At 39.9% G+C, this 17,696-nt stretch overlaps 1 protein-coding gene across 1 annotated transcript in view; it reads right to left on the bottom strand.

The window, feature by feature from the left end:
- Window positions 1–17,696, bottom strand: part of ptchd4 (patched domain containing 4) — a 37,896-nt gene that overhangs the window by 17,500 nt on the left and 2,700 nt on the right. Inside the window, exon 2 of the mRNA XM_058088445.2 lies at window positions 14,760–15,255. Coding sequence (XP_057944428.2) covers window positions 14,760–15,255 — 496 coding nt within the window. The remainder of the gene's footprint in view (window positions 1–14,759; window positions 15,256–17,696) is intronic.

Here is a 17,696-nt window from a genome sequence, read left to right as displayed (position 1 = left end):
CCAGAGTTTGAGGGCGTTGATTTTTGAAAAAAAAAACGTAAGGTGTTAGTATGTCGTTTTTTGTCATATTTTCAACTTGCTGAAAATGCACTTTTCTGGTCAAAAAACCACCAGAAACCTCACACACGCTCACCAGGGACCCCAGACGCACCCAAAAAGTGCATAAAACGCCAGTATTTCAGGGCGTTGATTTTTGAAAAAAAACGTAAGGGGTTAGTATGTCGTTTTTTTTCATTTTTTCCACTTGCTGAAAATGCACTTTTCTGGTCAAAAAAACACCAGAAACCTCACACACACTCACCAGGGGGCCCAGGAGCACCCAAAAAGCGCATAAAACGCCAGAGTTTGAGGGCGTTGATTTTTGAAAAAAAAACGTAAGGGGTTAGTATGTCGTTTTTTGTCATATTTTCAACTTGCTGAAAATGCACTTTTCTGGTCAAAAAACCACCAGAAACCTCACACACGCTCACCAGGGACCCCAGACGCACCCAAAAAGTGCATAAAACGCCAGTATTTCAGGGCGTTGATTTTTGAAAAAAAATGTAAGGGGTTAGTATGTCGTTTTTTGTCATATTTTCAACTTGCTGAAAATGCACTTTTCTGGTCAAAAAACCACCAGAAACCTCTCACACACTCACCAGGGGGCCCAGAAGCACCCAAAAAGCGCATAAAACGCCAGTATTTCAGGGTGTTGATTTTTGAAAAAAAACGTAAGGGGTTAGTATGTCGTTTTTTTTCATTTTTTTCAACTTGTTGAAAATGCACTTTTCTGGTCAAAAAAACACCAGAAACCTCACACACACTCACCAGGGGGCCCAGAAGCACCCAAAAAGTGCATAAAACACCAGTATTTCAGGGCGTTGATTTTTGAAAAAAAACGTAAGGGGTTAGTATGTCGTTTTTTGTCATATTTTCAACTTGCTGAAAATGCACTTTTCTGGTCAAAAAAACTGGGGAAACCTCTCACACACTCAACAGGGGGCCCAGAAGCACCCAAAAAGCGCATAAAACGCCAGTATTTCAGGGCGTTGATTTTTGAAAAAAAACGTAAGGGGTTAGTATGTCGTTTTTTTTCATTTTTTCCACTTGCTGAAAATGCACTTTTCTGGTCAAAAAAACACCAGAAACCTCACACACACTCACCAGGGGGCCCAGAAGCACCCAAAAAGCGCATAAAACGCCAGTATTTCAGGGCGTTGATTTTTGAAAAAAAACGTAAGGGGTTAGTATGTCGTTTTTTTTCATTTTTTCCACTTGCTGAAAATGCACTTTTCTGGTCAAAAAAACACCAGAAACCTCACACACACTCACCAGGGGGCCCAGGAGCACCCAAAAAGCGCATAAAACGCCAGAGTTTGAGGGCGTTGATTTTTGAAAAAAAACAACGTAAGGTGTTAGTATGTCGTTTTTTGTCATATTTTCAACTTGCTGAAAATGCACTTTTCTGGTCAAAAAACCACCAGAAACCTCACACACGCTCACCAGGGACCCCAGACGCACCCAAAAAGTGCATAAAACGCCAGTATTTCAGGGCGTTGATTTTTGAAAAAAAACGTAAGGGGTTAGTATGTCGTTTTTTTTCATTTTTTCCACTTGCTGAAAATGCACTTTTCTGGTCAAAAAAACACCAGAAACCTCACACACACTCACCAGGGGGCCCAGAAGCACCCAAAAAGCGCATAAAACGCCAGTATTTCAGGGCGTTGATTTTTGAAAAAAAACGTAAGGGGTTAGTATGTCGTTTTTTTTCATTTTTTCCACTTGCTGAAAATGCACTTTTCTGGTCAAAAAAACACCAGAAACCTCACACACACTCACCAGGGGGCCCAGGAGCACCCAAAAAGCGCATAAAACGCCAGAGTTTGAGGGCGTTGATTTTTGAAAAAAAAAACGTAAGGGGTTAGTATGTCGTTTTTTGTCATATTTTCAACTTGCTGAAAATGCACTTTTCTGGTCAAAAAACCACCAGAAACCTCACACACGCTCACCAGGGACCCCAGACGCACCCAAAAAGTGCATAAAACGCCAGTATTTCAGGGCGTTGATTTTTGAAAAAAAATGTAAGGGGTTAGTATGTCGTTTTTTTTCATTTTTTCAACTTGCTGAAAATGCACTTTTCTGGTCAAAAAAACTGGGGAAACCTCTCACACACGCACCAGGGGGCCCAGAAGCACCCAAAAAGCGCATAAAACGCCAGAGTTTGAGGGCGTTGATTTTTGAAAAAAAAAACGTAAGGGGTTAGTATGTCGTTTTTTGTCATATTTTCAACTTGCTGAAAATGCACTTTTCTGGTCAAAAAACCACCAGAAACCTCTCACACACTCACCAGGGGGCCCAGAAGCACCCAAAAAGCGCATAAAACGCCAGTATTTCAGGGCGTTGATTTTTGAAAAAAAACGTAAGGGGTTAGTATGTCGTTTTTTTTCATTTTTTCCACTTGCTGAAAATGCACTTTTCTGGTCAAAAAAACTGGGGAAACCTCTCACACACTCACCAGGGGGCCCAGGAGCACCCAAAAAGCGCATAAAACGCCAGAGTTTGAGGGCGTTGATTTTTGAAAAAAAAAACGTAAGGGGTTAGTATGTCGTTTTTTGTCATATTTTCAACTTGCTGAAAATGCACTTTTCTGGTCAAAAAAACACCAGAAACCTCACACACGCTCACCAGGGACCCCAGACGCACCCAAAAAGTGCATAAAACGCCAGTATTTCAGGGCGTTGATTTTTGAAAAAAATCGTAAGGGGTTAGTATGTTGTTTTTTTTCATTTTTTCAACTTGCTGAAAATGCACTTTTCTGGTCAAAAAAACTGGGGAAACCTCTCACACACTCACCAGGGGGCCCAGGAGCACCCAAAAAGCGCATAAAACGCCAGAGTTTGAGGGCGTTGATTTTTGAAAAAAAACATAAGGGGTTAGTATGTCGTTTTTTTTCATTTTTTTCAACTTGTTGAAAATGCACTTTTCTGGTCAAAAAAACACCAGAAACCTCACACACACTCACCAGGGGGCCCAGAAGCACCCAAAAAGTGCATAAAACACCAGTATTTCAGGGCGTTGATTTTTGAAAAAAAACGTAAGGGGTTAGTATGTCGTTTTTTGTCATATTTTCAACTTGCTGAAAATGCACTTTTCTGGTCAAAAAAACTGGGGAAACCTCTCACACACTCAACAGGGGGCCCAGAAGCACCCAAAAAGCGCATAAAACGCCAGTATTTCAGGGCGTTGATTTTTGAAAAAAAACGTAAGGGGTTAGTATGTCGTTTTTTTTTCATTTTTTCCACTTGCTGAAAATGCACTTTTCTGGTCAAAAAACCACCAGAAACCTCACACACACTCACCAGGGGGCCCAGGAGCACCCAAAAAGCGCATAAAACGCCAGAGTTTGAGGGCGTTGATTTTTGAAAAAAAAAAAACGTAAGGGGTTAGTATGTCGTTTTTTGTCATATTTTCAACTTGCTGAAAATGCACTTTTCTGGTCAAAAAACCACCAGAAACCTCTCACACACTCACCAGGGGGCCCAGAAGCACCCAAAAAGCGCATAAAACGCCAGTATTTCAGGGTGTTGATTTTTGAAAAAAAACGTAAGGGGTTAGTATGTCGTTTTTTTTCATTTTTTTCAACTTGTTGAAAATGCACTTTTCTGGTCAAAAAAACACCAGAAACCTCACACACACTCACCAGGGGGCCCAGAAGCACCCAAAAAGTGCATAAAACACCAGTATTTCAGGGCGTTGATTTTTGAAAAAAAACGTAAGGGGTTAGTATGTCGTTTTTTGTCATATTTTCAACTTGCTGAAAATGCACTTTTCTGGTCAAAAAAACTGGGGAAACCTCTCACACACTCACCAGGGGGCCCAGGAGCATCCAAAAAGCGCATAAAACGCCAGTATTTCAGGGCGTTGATTTTTGAAAAAAAACGTAAGGGGTTAGTATGTCGTTTTTTGTCATATTTTCAACTTGCTGAAAATGCACTTTTCTGGTCAAAAAAACTGGGGAAACCTCTCACACACTCAACAGGGGGCCCAGAAGCACCCAAAAAGCGCATAAAACGCCAGTATTTCAGGGCGTTGATTTTTGAAAAAAAACGTAAGGGGTTAGTATGTCGTTTTTTTTCATTTTTTCCACTTGCTGAAAATGCACTTTTCTGGTCAAAAAAACACCAGAAACCTCACACACACTCACCAGGGGGCCCAGAAGCACCCAAAAAGCGCATAAAACGCCAGTATTTCAGGGCGTTGATTTTTGAAAAAAAACGTAAGGGGTTAGTATGTCGTTTTTTTTCATTTTTTCCACTTGCTGAAAATGCACTTTTCTGGTCAAAAAAACTGGGGAAACCTCTCACACACTCACCAGGGGGCCCAGGAGCACCCAAAAAGCGCATAAAACGCCAGAGTTTGAGGGCGTTGATTTTTGAAAAAAAAAACGTAAGGGGTTAGTATGTCGTTTTTTGTCATATTTTCAACTTGCTGAAAATGCACTTTTCTGGTCAAAAAACCACCAGAAACCTCTCACACACTCACCAGGGGGCCCAGAAGCACCCAAAAAGCGCATAAAACGCCAGTATTTCAGGGTGTTGATTTTTGAAAAAAAACGTAAGGGGTTAGTATGTCGTTTTTTTTCATTTTTTTCAACTTGTTGAAAATGCACTTTTCTGGTCAAAAAAACACCAGAAACCTCACACACACTCACCAGGGGGCCCAGAAGCACCCAAAAAGTGCATAAAACACCAGTATTTCAGGGCGTTGATTTTTGAAAAAAAACGTAAGGGGTTAGTATGTCGTTTTTTGTCATATTTTCAACTTGCTGAAAATGCACTTTTCTGGTCAAAAAAACTGGGGAAACCTCTCACACACTCAACAGGGGGCCCAGAAGCACCCAAAAAGCGCATAAAACGCCAGTATTTCAGGGCGTTGATTTTTGAAAAAAAACGTAAGGGGTTAGTATGTCGTTTTTTTTCATTTTTTCCACTTGCTGAAAATGCACTTTTCTGGTCAAAAAACCACCAGAAACCTCACACACACTCACCAGGGGGCCCAGGAGCACCCAAAAAGCGCATAAAACGCCAGAGTTTGAGGGCGTTGATTTTTGAAAAAAAAAAACGTAAGGGGTTAGTATGTCGTTTTTTGTCATATTTTCAACTTGCTGAAAATGCACTTTTCTGGTCAAAAAACCACCAGAAACCTCTCACACACTCACCAGGGGGCCCAGAAGCACCCAAAAAGCGCATAAAACGCCAGTATTTCAGGGTGTTGATTTTTGAAAAAAAACGTAAGGGGTTAGTATGTCGTTTTTTTTCATTTTTTTCAACTTGTTGAAAATGCACTTTTCTGGTCAAAAAAACACCAGAAACCTCACACACACTCACCAGGGGGCCCAGAAGCACCCAAAAAGTGCATAAAACACCAGTATTTCAGGGCGTTGATTTTTGAAAAAAAACGTAAGGGGTTAGTATGTCGTTTTTTGTCATATTTTCAACTTGCTGAAAATGCACTTTTCTGGTCAAAAAAACTGGGGAAACCTCTCACACAATCAACAGGGGGCCCAGAAGCACCCAAAAAGCGCATAAAACGCCAGTATTTCAGGGCGTTGATTTTTGAAAAAAAACGTAAGGGGTTAGTATGTCATTTTTTTTCATTTTTTCAACTTGCTGAAAATGCACTTTTCTGGTCAAAAAAACTGGGGAAACCTCTCACACACTCACCAGGGGGCCCAGGAGCATCCAAAAAGCGCATAAAACGCCAGTATTTCAGGGCGTTGATTTTTGAAAAAAAACGTAAGGGGTTAGTATGTCGTTTTTTTTCCTTTTTTTCCACTTGCTGAAAATGCACTTTTCTGGTCAAAAAAACACCAGAAACCTCACACACACTCACCAGGGGGCCCAGGAGCACCCAAAAAGCGCATAAAACGCCAGAGTTTGAGGGCGTTGATTTTTGAAAAAAAAAACGTAAGGTGTTAGTATGTCGTTTTTTGTCATATTTTCAACTTGCTGAAAATGCACTTTTCTGGTCAAAAAACCACCAGAAACCTCACACACGCTCACCAGGGACCCCAGACGCACCCAAAAAGTGCATAAAACGCCAGTATTTCAGGGCGTTGATTTTTGAAAAAAAACGTAAGGGGTTAGTATGTCGTTTTTTTTCATTTTTTCCACTTGCTGAAAATGCACTTTTCTGGTCAAAAAAACACCAGAAACCTCACACACACTCACCAGGGGGCCCAGGAGCACCCAAAAAGCGCATAAAACGCCAGAGTTTGAGGGCGTTGATTTTTGAAAAAAAAACGTAAGGGGTTAGTATGTCGTTTTTTGTCATATTTTCAACTTGCTGAAAATGCACTTTTCTGGTCAAAAAACCACCAGAAACCTCACACACGCTCACCAGGGACCCCAGACGCACCCAAAAAGTGCATAAAACGCCAGTATTTCAGGGCGTTGATTTTTGAAAAAAAATGTAAGGGGTTAGTATGTCGTTTTTTGTCATATTTTCAACTTGCTGAAAATGCACTTTTCTGGTCAAAAAACCACCAGAAACCTCTCACACACTCACCAGGGGGCCCAGAAGCACCCAAAAAGCGCATAAAACGCCAGTATTTCAGGGTGTTGATTTTTGAAAAAAAACGTAAGGGGTTAGTATGTCGTTTTTTTTCATTTTTTTCAACTTGTTGAAAATGCACTTTTCTGGTCAAAAAAACACCAGAAACCTCACACACACTCACCAGGGGGCCCAGAAGCACCCAAAAAGTGCATAAAACACCAGTATTTCAGGGCGTTGATTTTTGAAAAAAAACGTAAGGGGTTAGTATGTCGTTTTTTGTCATATTTTCAACTTGCTGAAAATGCACTTTTCTGGTCAAAAAAACTGGGGAAACCTCTCACACACTCAACAGGGGGCCCAGAAGCACCCAAAAAGCGCATAAAACGCCAGTATTTCAGGGCGTTGATTTTTGAAAAAAAACGTAAGGGGTTAGTATGTCGTTTTTTTTCATTTTTTCCACTTGCTGAAAATGCACTTTTCTGGTCAAAAAAACACCAGAAACCTCACACACACTCACCAGGGGGCCCAGAAGCACCCAAAAAGCGCATAAAACGCCAGTATTTCAGGGCGTTGATTTTTGAAAAAAAACGTAAGGGGTTAGTATGTCGTTTTTTTTCATTTTTTCCACTTGCTGAAAATGCACTTTTCTGGTCAAAAAAACACCAGAAACCTCACACACACTCACCAGGGGGCCCAGGAGCACCCAAAAAGCGCATAAAACGCCAGAGTTTGAGGGCGTTGATTTTTGAAAAAAAACAACGTAAGGTGTTAGTATGTCGTTTTTTGTCATATTTTCAACTTGCTGAAAATGCACTTTTCTGGTCAAAAAACCACCAGAAACCTCACACACGCTCACCAGGGACCCCAGACGCACCCAAAAAGTGCATAAAACGCCAGTATTTCAGGGCGTTGATTTTTGAAAAAAAACGTAAGGGGTTAGTATGTCGTTTTTTTTCATTTTTTCCACTTGCTGAAAATGCACTTTTCTGGTCAAAAAACCACCAGAAACCTCACACACACTCACCAGGGGGCCCAGAAGCACCCAAAAAGCGCATAAAACGCCAGTATTTCAGGGCGTTGATTTTTGAAAAAAAACGTAAGGGGTTAGTATGTCGTTTTTTTTCATTTTTTCCACTTGCTGAAAATGCACTTTTCTGGTCAAAAAAACACCAGAAACCTCACACACACTCACCAGGGGGCCCAGGAGCACCCAAAAAGCGCATAAAACGCCAGAGTTTGAGGGCGTTGATTTTTGAAAAAAAAAACGTAAGGGGTTAGTATGTCGTTTTTTGTCATATTTTCAACTTGCTGAAAATGCACTTTTCTGGTCAAAAAAACACCAGAAACCTCACACACGCTCACCAGGGACCCCAGACGCACCCAAAAAGTGCATAAAACGCAAGTATTTCAGGGCGTTGATTTTTGAAAAAAATCGTAAGGGGTTAGTATGTTGTTTTTTTTCATTTTTTCAACTTGCTGAAAATGCACTTTTCTGGTCAAAAAAACTGGGGAAACCTCTCACACACTCACCAGGGGGCCCAGGAGCACCCAAAAAGCGCATAAAACGCCAGAGTTTGAGGGCGTTGATTTTTGAAAAAAAACATAAGGGGTTAGTATGTCGTTTTTTTTCATTTTTTTCAACTTGTTGAAAATGCACTTTTCTGGTCAAAAAAACACCAGAAACCTCACACACACTCACCAGGGGGCCCAGAAGCACCCAAAAAGTGCATAAAACACCAGTATTTCAGGGCGTTGATTTTTGAAAAAAAACGTAAGGGGTTAGTATGTCGTTTTTTGTCATATTTTCAACTTGCTGAAAATGCACTTTTCTGGTCAAAAAAACACCAGAAACCTCACACACACTCACCAGGGGGTCCAGAAGCACCCAAAAAGCGCATAAAACGCCAGTATTTCAGGGCGTTGATTTTTGAAAAAAAACGTAAGGGGTTAGTATGTCGTTTTTTTTCATTTTTTCAACTTGCTGAAAATGCACTTTTCTGGTCAAAAAACCACCAGAAACCTCACACACACTCAGCAGGGGGCCCAGAAGCACCCAAAAAGCGCATAAAACGCCAGTATTTCAGGGCGTTGATTTTTGAAAAAAAACGTAAGGGGTTAGTATGTCGTTTTTTTTCATTTTTTTCAACTTGCTGAAAATGCACTTTACTGGTCAATAAAACACCAGAAACCTCACACACACTCACCAGGGGGCCCAGGAGCACCCAAAAAGCGCATAAAACGCCAGTATTTCAGGGCGTTGATTTTTGAAAAAAAACATAAGGGGTTAGTATGTCGTTTTTTTCATTTTTTCAACTTGCTGAAAATGCACTTTTCTGGTCAAAAAACCACCAGAAACCTCACACACACTCACCAGGGGGCCCAGAAGCACCCAAAAAGTGCATAAAACGCCAGAGTTTGAGGGCGTTGATTTTTGAAAAAAAAACGTAAGGGGTTAGTATGTCGTTTTTTTCATTTTTTCAACTTGCTGAAAATGCACTTTTCTGGTCAAAAAAACACCAGAAACCTCACACACACTCACCAGGGGGCCCAGAGGCACCCAAAAAGCGCATAAAACGCCTGAGTTTGAGGGCGTTGAATTTTGAAAAAAAACGTAAGGGGTTAGTATGTCGTTTTTTTTCATTTTTTCAACTTGCTGAAAATGCACTTTTCTGGTCAAAAAACCACCAGAAACCTCACACACACTCAGCAGGGGGCCCAGAAGCACCCAAAAAGCGCATAAAACGCCAGTATTTCAGGGCGTTGATTTTTGAAAAAAAACGTAAGGGGTTAGTATGTCGTTTTTTTTCATTTTTTTCAACTTGCTGAAAATGCACTTTACTGGTCAATAAAACACCAGAAACCTCACACACACTCACCAGGGGGCCCAGGAGCACCCAAAAAGCGCATAAAACGCCAGTATTTCAGGGCGTTGATTTTTGAAAAAAAACATAAGGGGTTAGTATGTCGTTTTTTTCATTTTTTCAACTTGCTGAAAATGCACTTTTCTGGTCAAAAAACCACCAGAAACCTCACACACACTCACCAGGGGGCCCAGAAGCACCCAAAAAGTGCATAAAACGCCAGAGTTTGAGGGCGTTGATTTTTGAAAAAAAAACGTAAGGGGTTAGTATGTCGTTTTTTTCATTTTTTCAACTTGCTGAAAATGCACTTTTCTGGTCAAAAAAACACCAGAAACCTCACACACACTCACCAGGGGGCCCAGAGGCACCCAAAAAGCGCATAAAACGCCTGAGTTTGAGGGCGTTGAATTTTGAAAAAAAACGTAAGGGGTTAGTATGTCGTTTTTTTTCATTTTTTAAACTTGCTGAAAATCACTTTTCTGGTCAAAAAACCACCAGAAACCTCACACACACTCACCAGGGGGCCCAGAAGCACCCAAAAAGCGCATAAAACGCCAGTATTTCAGGGTGTTGATTTTTGAAAAAAAACGTAAGGGGTTAGTATGTCGTTTTTTATCATTTTTTCAACTTGCTGAAAATGCACTTTTCTGGTCAAAAAAAATGGGGAAACCTCTCACACACTCACCAGGGGCCCCAGAAGCACCCAAAAAGCGCATAAAACGCCAGTATTTCAGGGCGTTGATTTTTGAAAAAAAACCTAAGGGGTTAGTATGTCGTTTTTTTTCATTTTTTTCAACTTGCTGAAAATGCACTTTTCTGGTCAAAAAAAACACCAGAAACCTCACACACACTCACCAGGGGGCCCAGAGGCACCCACAAAGTGCATAAAACGCCAGAGTTTGAGGGCGTTGATTTTTGAAAAAAAACGTAAGGGGTTAGTATGTCGTTTTTTTTTCATTTTTTCAACTTGCTGAAAATGCACTTTTCTGGTCAAAAAACCACCAGAAACCTCACACACACTCACCAGGGGGCCCAGAGGTACCCAAAAAGCGCATAAAACGCCAGTATTTCAGGGCGTTGATTTTTGAAAAAAAATGTAAAAATTTCGGTTTTTTTCATTTTTTTCAACTTGCTGAAAATGCACTTTTCTGGTCAAAAAAACACCAGAAACCTCACACACACTCACCAGGGGGCCCAGAAGCTCCCGCCAAGATTCATATCATTTGTGCTGTTCGCATTAGGAGGTTATATAATGGAATCTGCAAGGCAAAGTACTTCAAGGAGTATACAATATATCAAGGGGTCATATTAATTGATGAGCAGGCTTAGTTTATGACTGGAACTCTCAATCCTGAATAACGACCCTGAGGCTGACATAAGACTGTCACCAAACAGCCACTCACGGCAATAACATCCATGGATTGATCATCAGTCATCCAAACTGGGGGATAAAAACAGGCAGGAATTCCCACAAGGCTTTTCTCCACATCAGCAGAAATTGTCACAGAGTGTGACTGAATGACTCAGCGTCACCGTACACCGCATTGTATAGACGGGTGAGTCCTTGTCCTGATACTTTCATGGGGACGGGCAAGTATTCAAAAGTTAGGATCTGGGCTGCATGGTGGAGAAGTGGTTAGCGTGCAGACCTCATTGCTAGAAGACCAGGGTTCAATTCCACCCTCAGCCATTTCTATGTGGAGTTTGCATGTTCTCACTGTGAACACGTGGGTTTTCACCGGGTACTCCGGTTTCCTCCCACATTCCAAAAACATGCTAGGTTAATTAGCCACTCCAAATTGTCCATAGGTATGAATGTGAGTGTGAATGGTTGTTTGTCTATATGTGCCCTGTGATTGGCTGGACACCAGTCCAGGGTGTACCCTGCCTCTCGCCCGAAAACAGCTGGGATAGGCTCCAGCAACCCGGCGACCCTCGTGAGGATAAGCGGTAGAAAATGAATGAATGAATGAATGAATTTTAGAGCCCTCTAGACATGAAGTAACACCCCTATAGTCAACTTTATACTCATATTACCCAATATAGTAGACATAATAAGAGAAAATAAGATGTTTTTACGCTGCATGGTATACGAGTGATTAGCACGAGGGCCTCACAGATAGGAGACCAGGGTTCAATTCCACGCTCGGGCATTTCTATGTGGAGTCTGCATGTTCTCCCCGTGCATGCGTGGGTTTTCTCCAACATGCTAGGTTAATTAGCAACTCCAATTTATCCATAGGTATGAATGTGAGTGTGAATGGTTGTTTGTCTATATATGTGCCCTGTGATTGGCTGGCCACCAGTCCAGGGTGTACCCCGCCTCTCGACCCCGAAGACAGCTGGGATAGGCTCCAGCACCCTCCACGCGACCCTCGTGAGGATAAGCAGTAGAAAATTAATTTTTCAAAAATTTTTTTTTTATTATTTTTTAAAAAATTTTCAACTCTCCTGCTAGCTTGACGTTGACATTCTTCTACAATTTCATATCAACATTTGCAATAAAGGTGACTCTTGTAATTCCATTCATCCAACAATGAATTTTCAATGCTGCGTATCCTCAATAAGCGGCAAGAGGAGGGGGTACTGTTGTATCTTTGTGTTAAACAATGCCAAAGTTTCAGATAATGAGGTTTGCGCATTTAGAAGTGTGTGTGTGGGGAGCGGGGGGAATTATGGGTGGGGTATGGGGGGGGGGTCCTCGAGTAAAAAAAAAAAAAAAAAAAAAAAGTCGGTATCCGTTTCAGTTCTCAGTTGTGACATTGATGCAGCGATAGGAGTCTCAGTCAGGGCCTCCAGGGAGGAGGGCGGACATCTGCCGTCTCAGAGGTTCTGTCACATGAAATTACAGACTTAATCAAGCCCTCGCCATCTCTTTGCCCGTCTCCCTCTTCGTTTCCTCCTCTCACCTTTTACTTATTTATGTATCTCATTCTAACTCCTGTGTTTTTGTTCCCTAAACATCACATCGGATTTTTCAGACTCGTTCTTCCTGACTTCTTCTTCATGCTTTGGCTTTGATCGGAAGAGGCGATCCAGGGCACGGAACGCCAGTATTTCAGGGCGTTGATTTTTGAAAAAAAACGTACGTTTTTTTTCATTTTTTTTCACACACTCACCAGGGGGCCCAGAGGCACCCAAAAAGCGCATAAAACGCCAGTATTTCAGGGCGTTGATTTTTGAAAAAAAACGTAAGGGGTTAGTATGTCGTTTTTTTTTTCATTTTTTCAACTTGCAGAAAATGCATTTTTCTGGTCAAAAAAACACCAGAAACCTCACACACACTCACCAGGGGGCCCAGGAGCACCCAAAAAGCGCATAAAACGCCAGTATTTCAGGGCATTGATTTTTGAAAAAAAACGTAAGGGGTTAGTATGTCGTTTTTTTTCATTTTTTCCACTTACTGAAAATGCACTTTTCTGGTCAAAAAAACACCAGAAACCTCACACACACTCACCAGGGGGCCCAGAGGCACCCAAAAAGCGCATAAAACGCCAGTATTTCAGGGCGTTGATTTTTGAAAAAAAACGTAAGGGGTTAGTATGTCGTTTTTTTTCATTTTTTCAACTTGCTGAAAATGCATTTTTCTGGTCAAAAAACCACCAGAAACCTCACACACACTAACCAGGGGGCCCAGGAGCACCCAAAAAGTGCATAAAACGCCAGTATTTCAGGGTGTTGATTTTTGAAAAAAAACGTAAGGGGTTAGTATGTCGTTTTTTTTTTCATTTTTTCAACTTGCAGAAAATGCATTTTTCTGGTCAAAAAACAGGGGGAAACCTCTCACACACTCACCAGGGGGCCCAGAAGCACCCAAAAAGCGCATAAAACGCCAGTATTTCAGGGCGTTGATTTTTGAAAAAAAACGTAAGAGGTTAGTATGTCGTTTTTTGTCATATTTTCAACTTGCTGAAAATGCACTTTTCTGGTCAAAAAACCACCAGAAACCTCACACACACTCACCAGGGGGCCCAGGAGCACCCAAAAAGCGCATAAAACGCCAGTATTTCAGGGCGTTGATTTTTGAAAAAAAACGTAAGGGGTTAGTATGTCGTTTTTTGTCATATTTTCAACTTGCTGAAAATGCACTTTTCTGGTCAAAAAAACACCAGAAACCTCACACACACTCACTAGGGGGCTTTGCCCGTCTCCCTCTTTGTTTCCTCCTCTCACCTTTTACTTATTTATGTATCTTATTCTAACTCCCGTGTTTTTGTTCCCTAAACATCACATCGGATTTTTCAGACTCGTTCTTCCTGACTTCTTCTTCATGCTTTGGCTTTGATCGGAAGAGGCGATCCAGGGCACGGAACGACTGCATGCACACTCATAGTCGAGTCACAGTTAACTCGTCACACTTAACTCATTCAATCCCAGACATTTTTCAAAAGCAGTCGCTCTCGTCTCATCTTCGGCCATTTTGGATGATTTTTGCAGATTTTTAAGATGCACGGAATATTGTGTCCTCAGGTTAGATTGATATGATATAGAATTTTCTCGTTCTTCAGTAATCATCAGCAAATTATCAGTTCAACAAAAAAAAAAAAGAGAGAAATATTTTTTAAATCAAATACAGCGTCAGGACCTTAAATAAAAGGCAAATAAAGTAAAGAAACTAAATTGTACATACGTATAATGCCATTTTTTTCTTTTTACGTTTCATTTTCAGTTGCTGCCATGAATTGGACTGGTGAGCATGGCGCTTTCGCCGTGGAAACGTTTATCAAAACAAAAGGAATCTGTAACCGCAACGTCCCGTTTGCACTTCCATCTCGGTAGACATGATCCCGTACCAGATCCAAAATCTTGTTATGGGTTACCAAGTTCACAGCTACTGGATCTGCATTGAAACCAAAATCAAACGGCCGACCTCGCACCGCCAGAACTGATTTAATTTTTAAAACATAATGAAACATTATATGTACTTTTCGAAAATACTTGACTTTAGTTTTACTTTATTTGCGTTTTACTTAATAACTATAAAAGCAATCTTTACTGCAAAAAAAGGCCAGTAAGGATAATTCAGAGAACATACTAACTCCTTATTTCTAAAATCACAAATACTTCAACTTGCTGATATAGTTCATCTTCAAACAGCTAAAATAATGCATAAGGCTAAAAATAACCAATTAGCTAAAAATGCTAACCAATACTTCTCTACAAGAGAGGAGAAATATGATGTACATTTGAAACACTTCTATGCTAGGACTACGTTATGCTAGCCATAGCATTTCAGTATGTGGAATCAAACTATGGAATGGATGGAGTAAGGGAATCAAACAATGCACAACGATGAGCCAATTCAAGAAACAATACAAGCAGTTGATGTTTGCTAAATCTCGAAGCAGCCAAAAAAACACTCACCCATGGCGAAGAATGGAATCCCCAGCAGCGTGGAATTGAACTTCCCATCTGATATGAAAAAGATCCCTGCGGCCGTCACATTGGCAATGCAGATGGTCAGCACCCCCAGGAGGCCCAGGAAGGGTTTCCCCCTCAAACAGTCCCGCATGGAGCTGGAAATGGTGGCTGCCAGGAGCACCAACACCAGGCTAACCAACACCTCCCCTTTGGCTAGCACGCCGGTCTGATGAAAGTCCCGCCACAGGCTGAAGGAGGTGAGGGACTGGATGTGGAGTTGGTCGGGTCCGTGGGGAGCTTCGGCAGTCGAGAGTCGACTGACCAGGGCGCAGAATTCGTTCTCCCAGCGCTCCGCGATGGCATCCTGTACCGCTGGTCCGTTGTTGCGGAGGTAGTACGTAATCTGGACGGCACGGGCGAACTTGACCTGCTGATCCCGGCTATTGGGCAGGAAGGACACGCCTCCCAACTGGTGGCCAATGAAGGACACCCGGCCATCCTGCAAGAGATAGAAACCACATAGAATGTGAGGGTAATTAGCGAGAGGCTTTCATTTCAATGCAGACCTACCAACGTGTACACATTTATGGTACTCAACATTTAATTAGTACATTAGTACAGATAAATGAATACATACTTTGGGGGGGAGGGGTTAAAAATTGTCTGTCCCATGAGAGAAAATAATTTCTCGTAAAATTTCTCATTGGATATATATTTCAGGAGAAAAATGCATTCCAGCATCTTGATGAAAAAAATATTATTTGTATCAATTTTGCTCTTTTTTTCAATTTTTGCTGGTGGTTTTTTTTGGTTGCATTTGACAAATATTTAACTTTCTTGTAGTTTATTTTCTTATCATAAATATCAACTATTCCCCAACAAATTTTTCTTTATTATTATATTATTTTTTATTATTTATATTATATTATTTTTTATTATTTATATTATATTATATTATTTTTATTATTTATATTATATTATTTTTTATTATTTATATTATATATTATTTTTTATTATTTATATTATATTATATTATTTTTTATTATTTATATTATATTATTTTTTATTATTTATATTATATTATATATTTTTTATTATTTATATTATATTATATTATTTTTTATTATTTATATTATATTATATTTTTTTATTTATATTATGTTATATATTTTTTATTATTTAGATTATATTATATTATTTTTTATTATTTATATTATATTATATTATATTATATTATATTATATTATACACAATCATCACAAAAAAAATAATATTTTAGATAGGACAACATGAACAGGGCTGCACGGCGGACGAGTGGTTAGCGCCCAGACCCCACAGCTAGGAGACCAGGGTTCAATTTGCAACCCGGCAACCCTCGTGAGAATAAGTGGTAGAAAATTAATGAATGAATAAATTAATTTTAGAGCCCTCTAGACATGAAGTAACACCCCTATAGTAAACTTTATACTCATATTACCCAATATAGTAGACATAATAAGGCAAAATATGATGTTTTTGCGTTGCATGGCGGATGAGTGATTAGCACAAGGGCCTCACAACTAGGAGACCCGAGTTCGATTCCACCCTCAGCCATCTCTTGTGTGGAGTGTGCATGTTCTCCCCGTGCATGCGTGGGTTTTCTCCGGGTACTCCGGTTTCCTCCCACATTCCAAAAACATGCTAGGTTAATTAGCCACTCCAAATTGTCCATAAGTATGAATGTGAGTGTGAATGGTTGTTTGTCTATATGTGCCCTGTGATTGGCTGATGATGAAAACTTAAAGTGATGAAGCCATGTTTGCCTGGCATGGGAATGGAAAATACTCCAATGGCTACCGACACATAATCACATATGATTATTGCCGTATGTTCACGTCGTTGCCGGGACAATTCTGGCACTTGAGCAAGCAATCAGCGAGCTTTAATTAACCAAAGACGGGCGGCGAGGCAAGATGGTTGCTTGTGGTGTGCGAGCGGGATGAAACCACAGACCAGCGCTTTCATTGTGGTTGCGTCATTGTGTTTCCTGATTATATTTACATTCAGCATGTCGGCTAAAGCAGAAGGCTGTACTTCATTTCTATTGTTTGATAGCAGACGGGGGGCAACTCTTTGGGGGACTGTTGGGTCCCCCAAAGAGAGAAAGGTTCGGTGGGGCCGATACATGCAGGCTAACTGAATTTATGATCATATTTCCCAGAATATAAGTCGCATCAGTAGAAAAATGTGCCATGAAGAGGAAAAAAAAACACAAAAAAAAGAAGATGAATCCAATTTTCATTGGCTGTTTTTTCCACTCTAAAAATATAAACTAAAATTTGAAAAATAAACAACAGAAATATTACAAAAATAAAGTCAAAATATTACATGGTTGATTGGTTAAAAGTTATAATCTAGCCTTCATTTTGAGGAAAGATGAAAAATAACATTAAAACAGAAATATGCTGTTTTTAAATGAGTATAATTTCAAAATATTTAGAAAAAATGATTGTATTCTTAAAAAGAAAAAAGCAGCAATTTTACTAAAATAACATCATCAACTGAATTTATGATCATAGTTCCCATATTACAAAAATAAAGTCAAAATATTACATGGAAAAAACGTTATAATCTGGCCTTAATTTTACAATAAGAGGAAAAATAACATTAAAGAAAGATGCTATTTTTAAATGAGTATAATTTCAAAATATTTAGATAAAATGGTTGTATTCTTAAAAAGAAAAAAAAGCAGCAATTTTACTAGAATAACATCATCAACCGAATTTATGATCATATTTCAGTAGAAAACTGAATATCAGTAGAAAAATATGCCACGAAGAGGAAAAAAAACACAAAAATTTCTTCATTTTCATTGGCTGTTTTTTTCACTCTAAAAATATAAACAAAAATTTGAAAAAAAACAACAGAAATATTACAAAAATAAAGCCAAAATATTACATG

The sequence above is a fragment of the Doryrhamphus excisus genome, linkage group LG11 (genome assembly GCF_037039965.1).
Source record: "Doryrhamphus excisus strain RoL-2023G ecotype Guam linkage group LG11, RoL_Dexc_Guam_v1.1, whole genome shotgun sequence".
NCBI lineage: Eukaryota > Metazoa > Chordata > Actinopteri > Syngnathiformes > Syngnathidae > Doryrhamphus > Doryrhamphus excisus.
The sequence above is the reverse complement of the archived record's forward strand: the minus strand, read 5'-3'. Positions and strand labels throughout refer to the sequence as shown.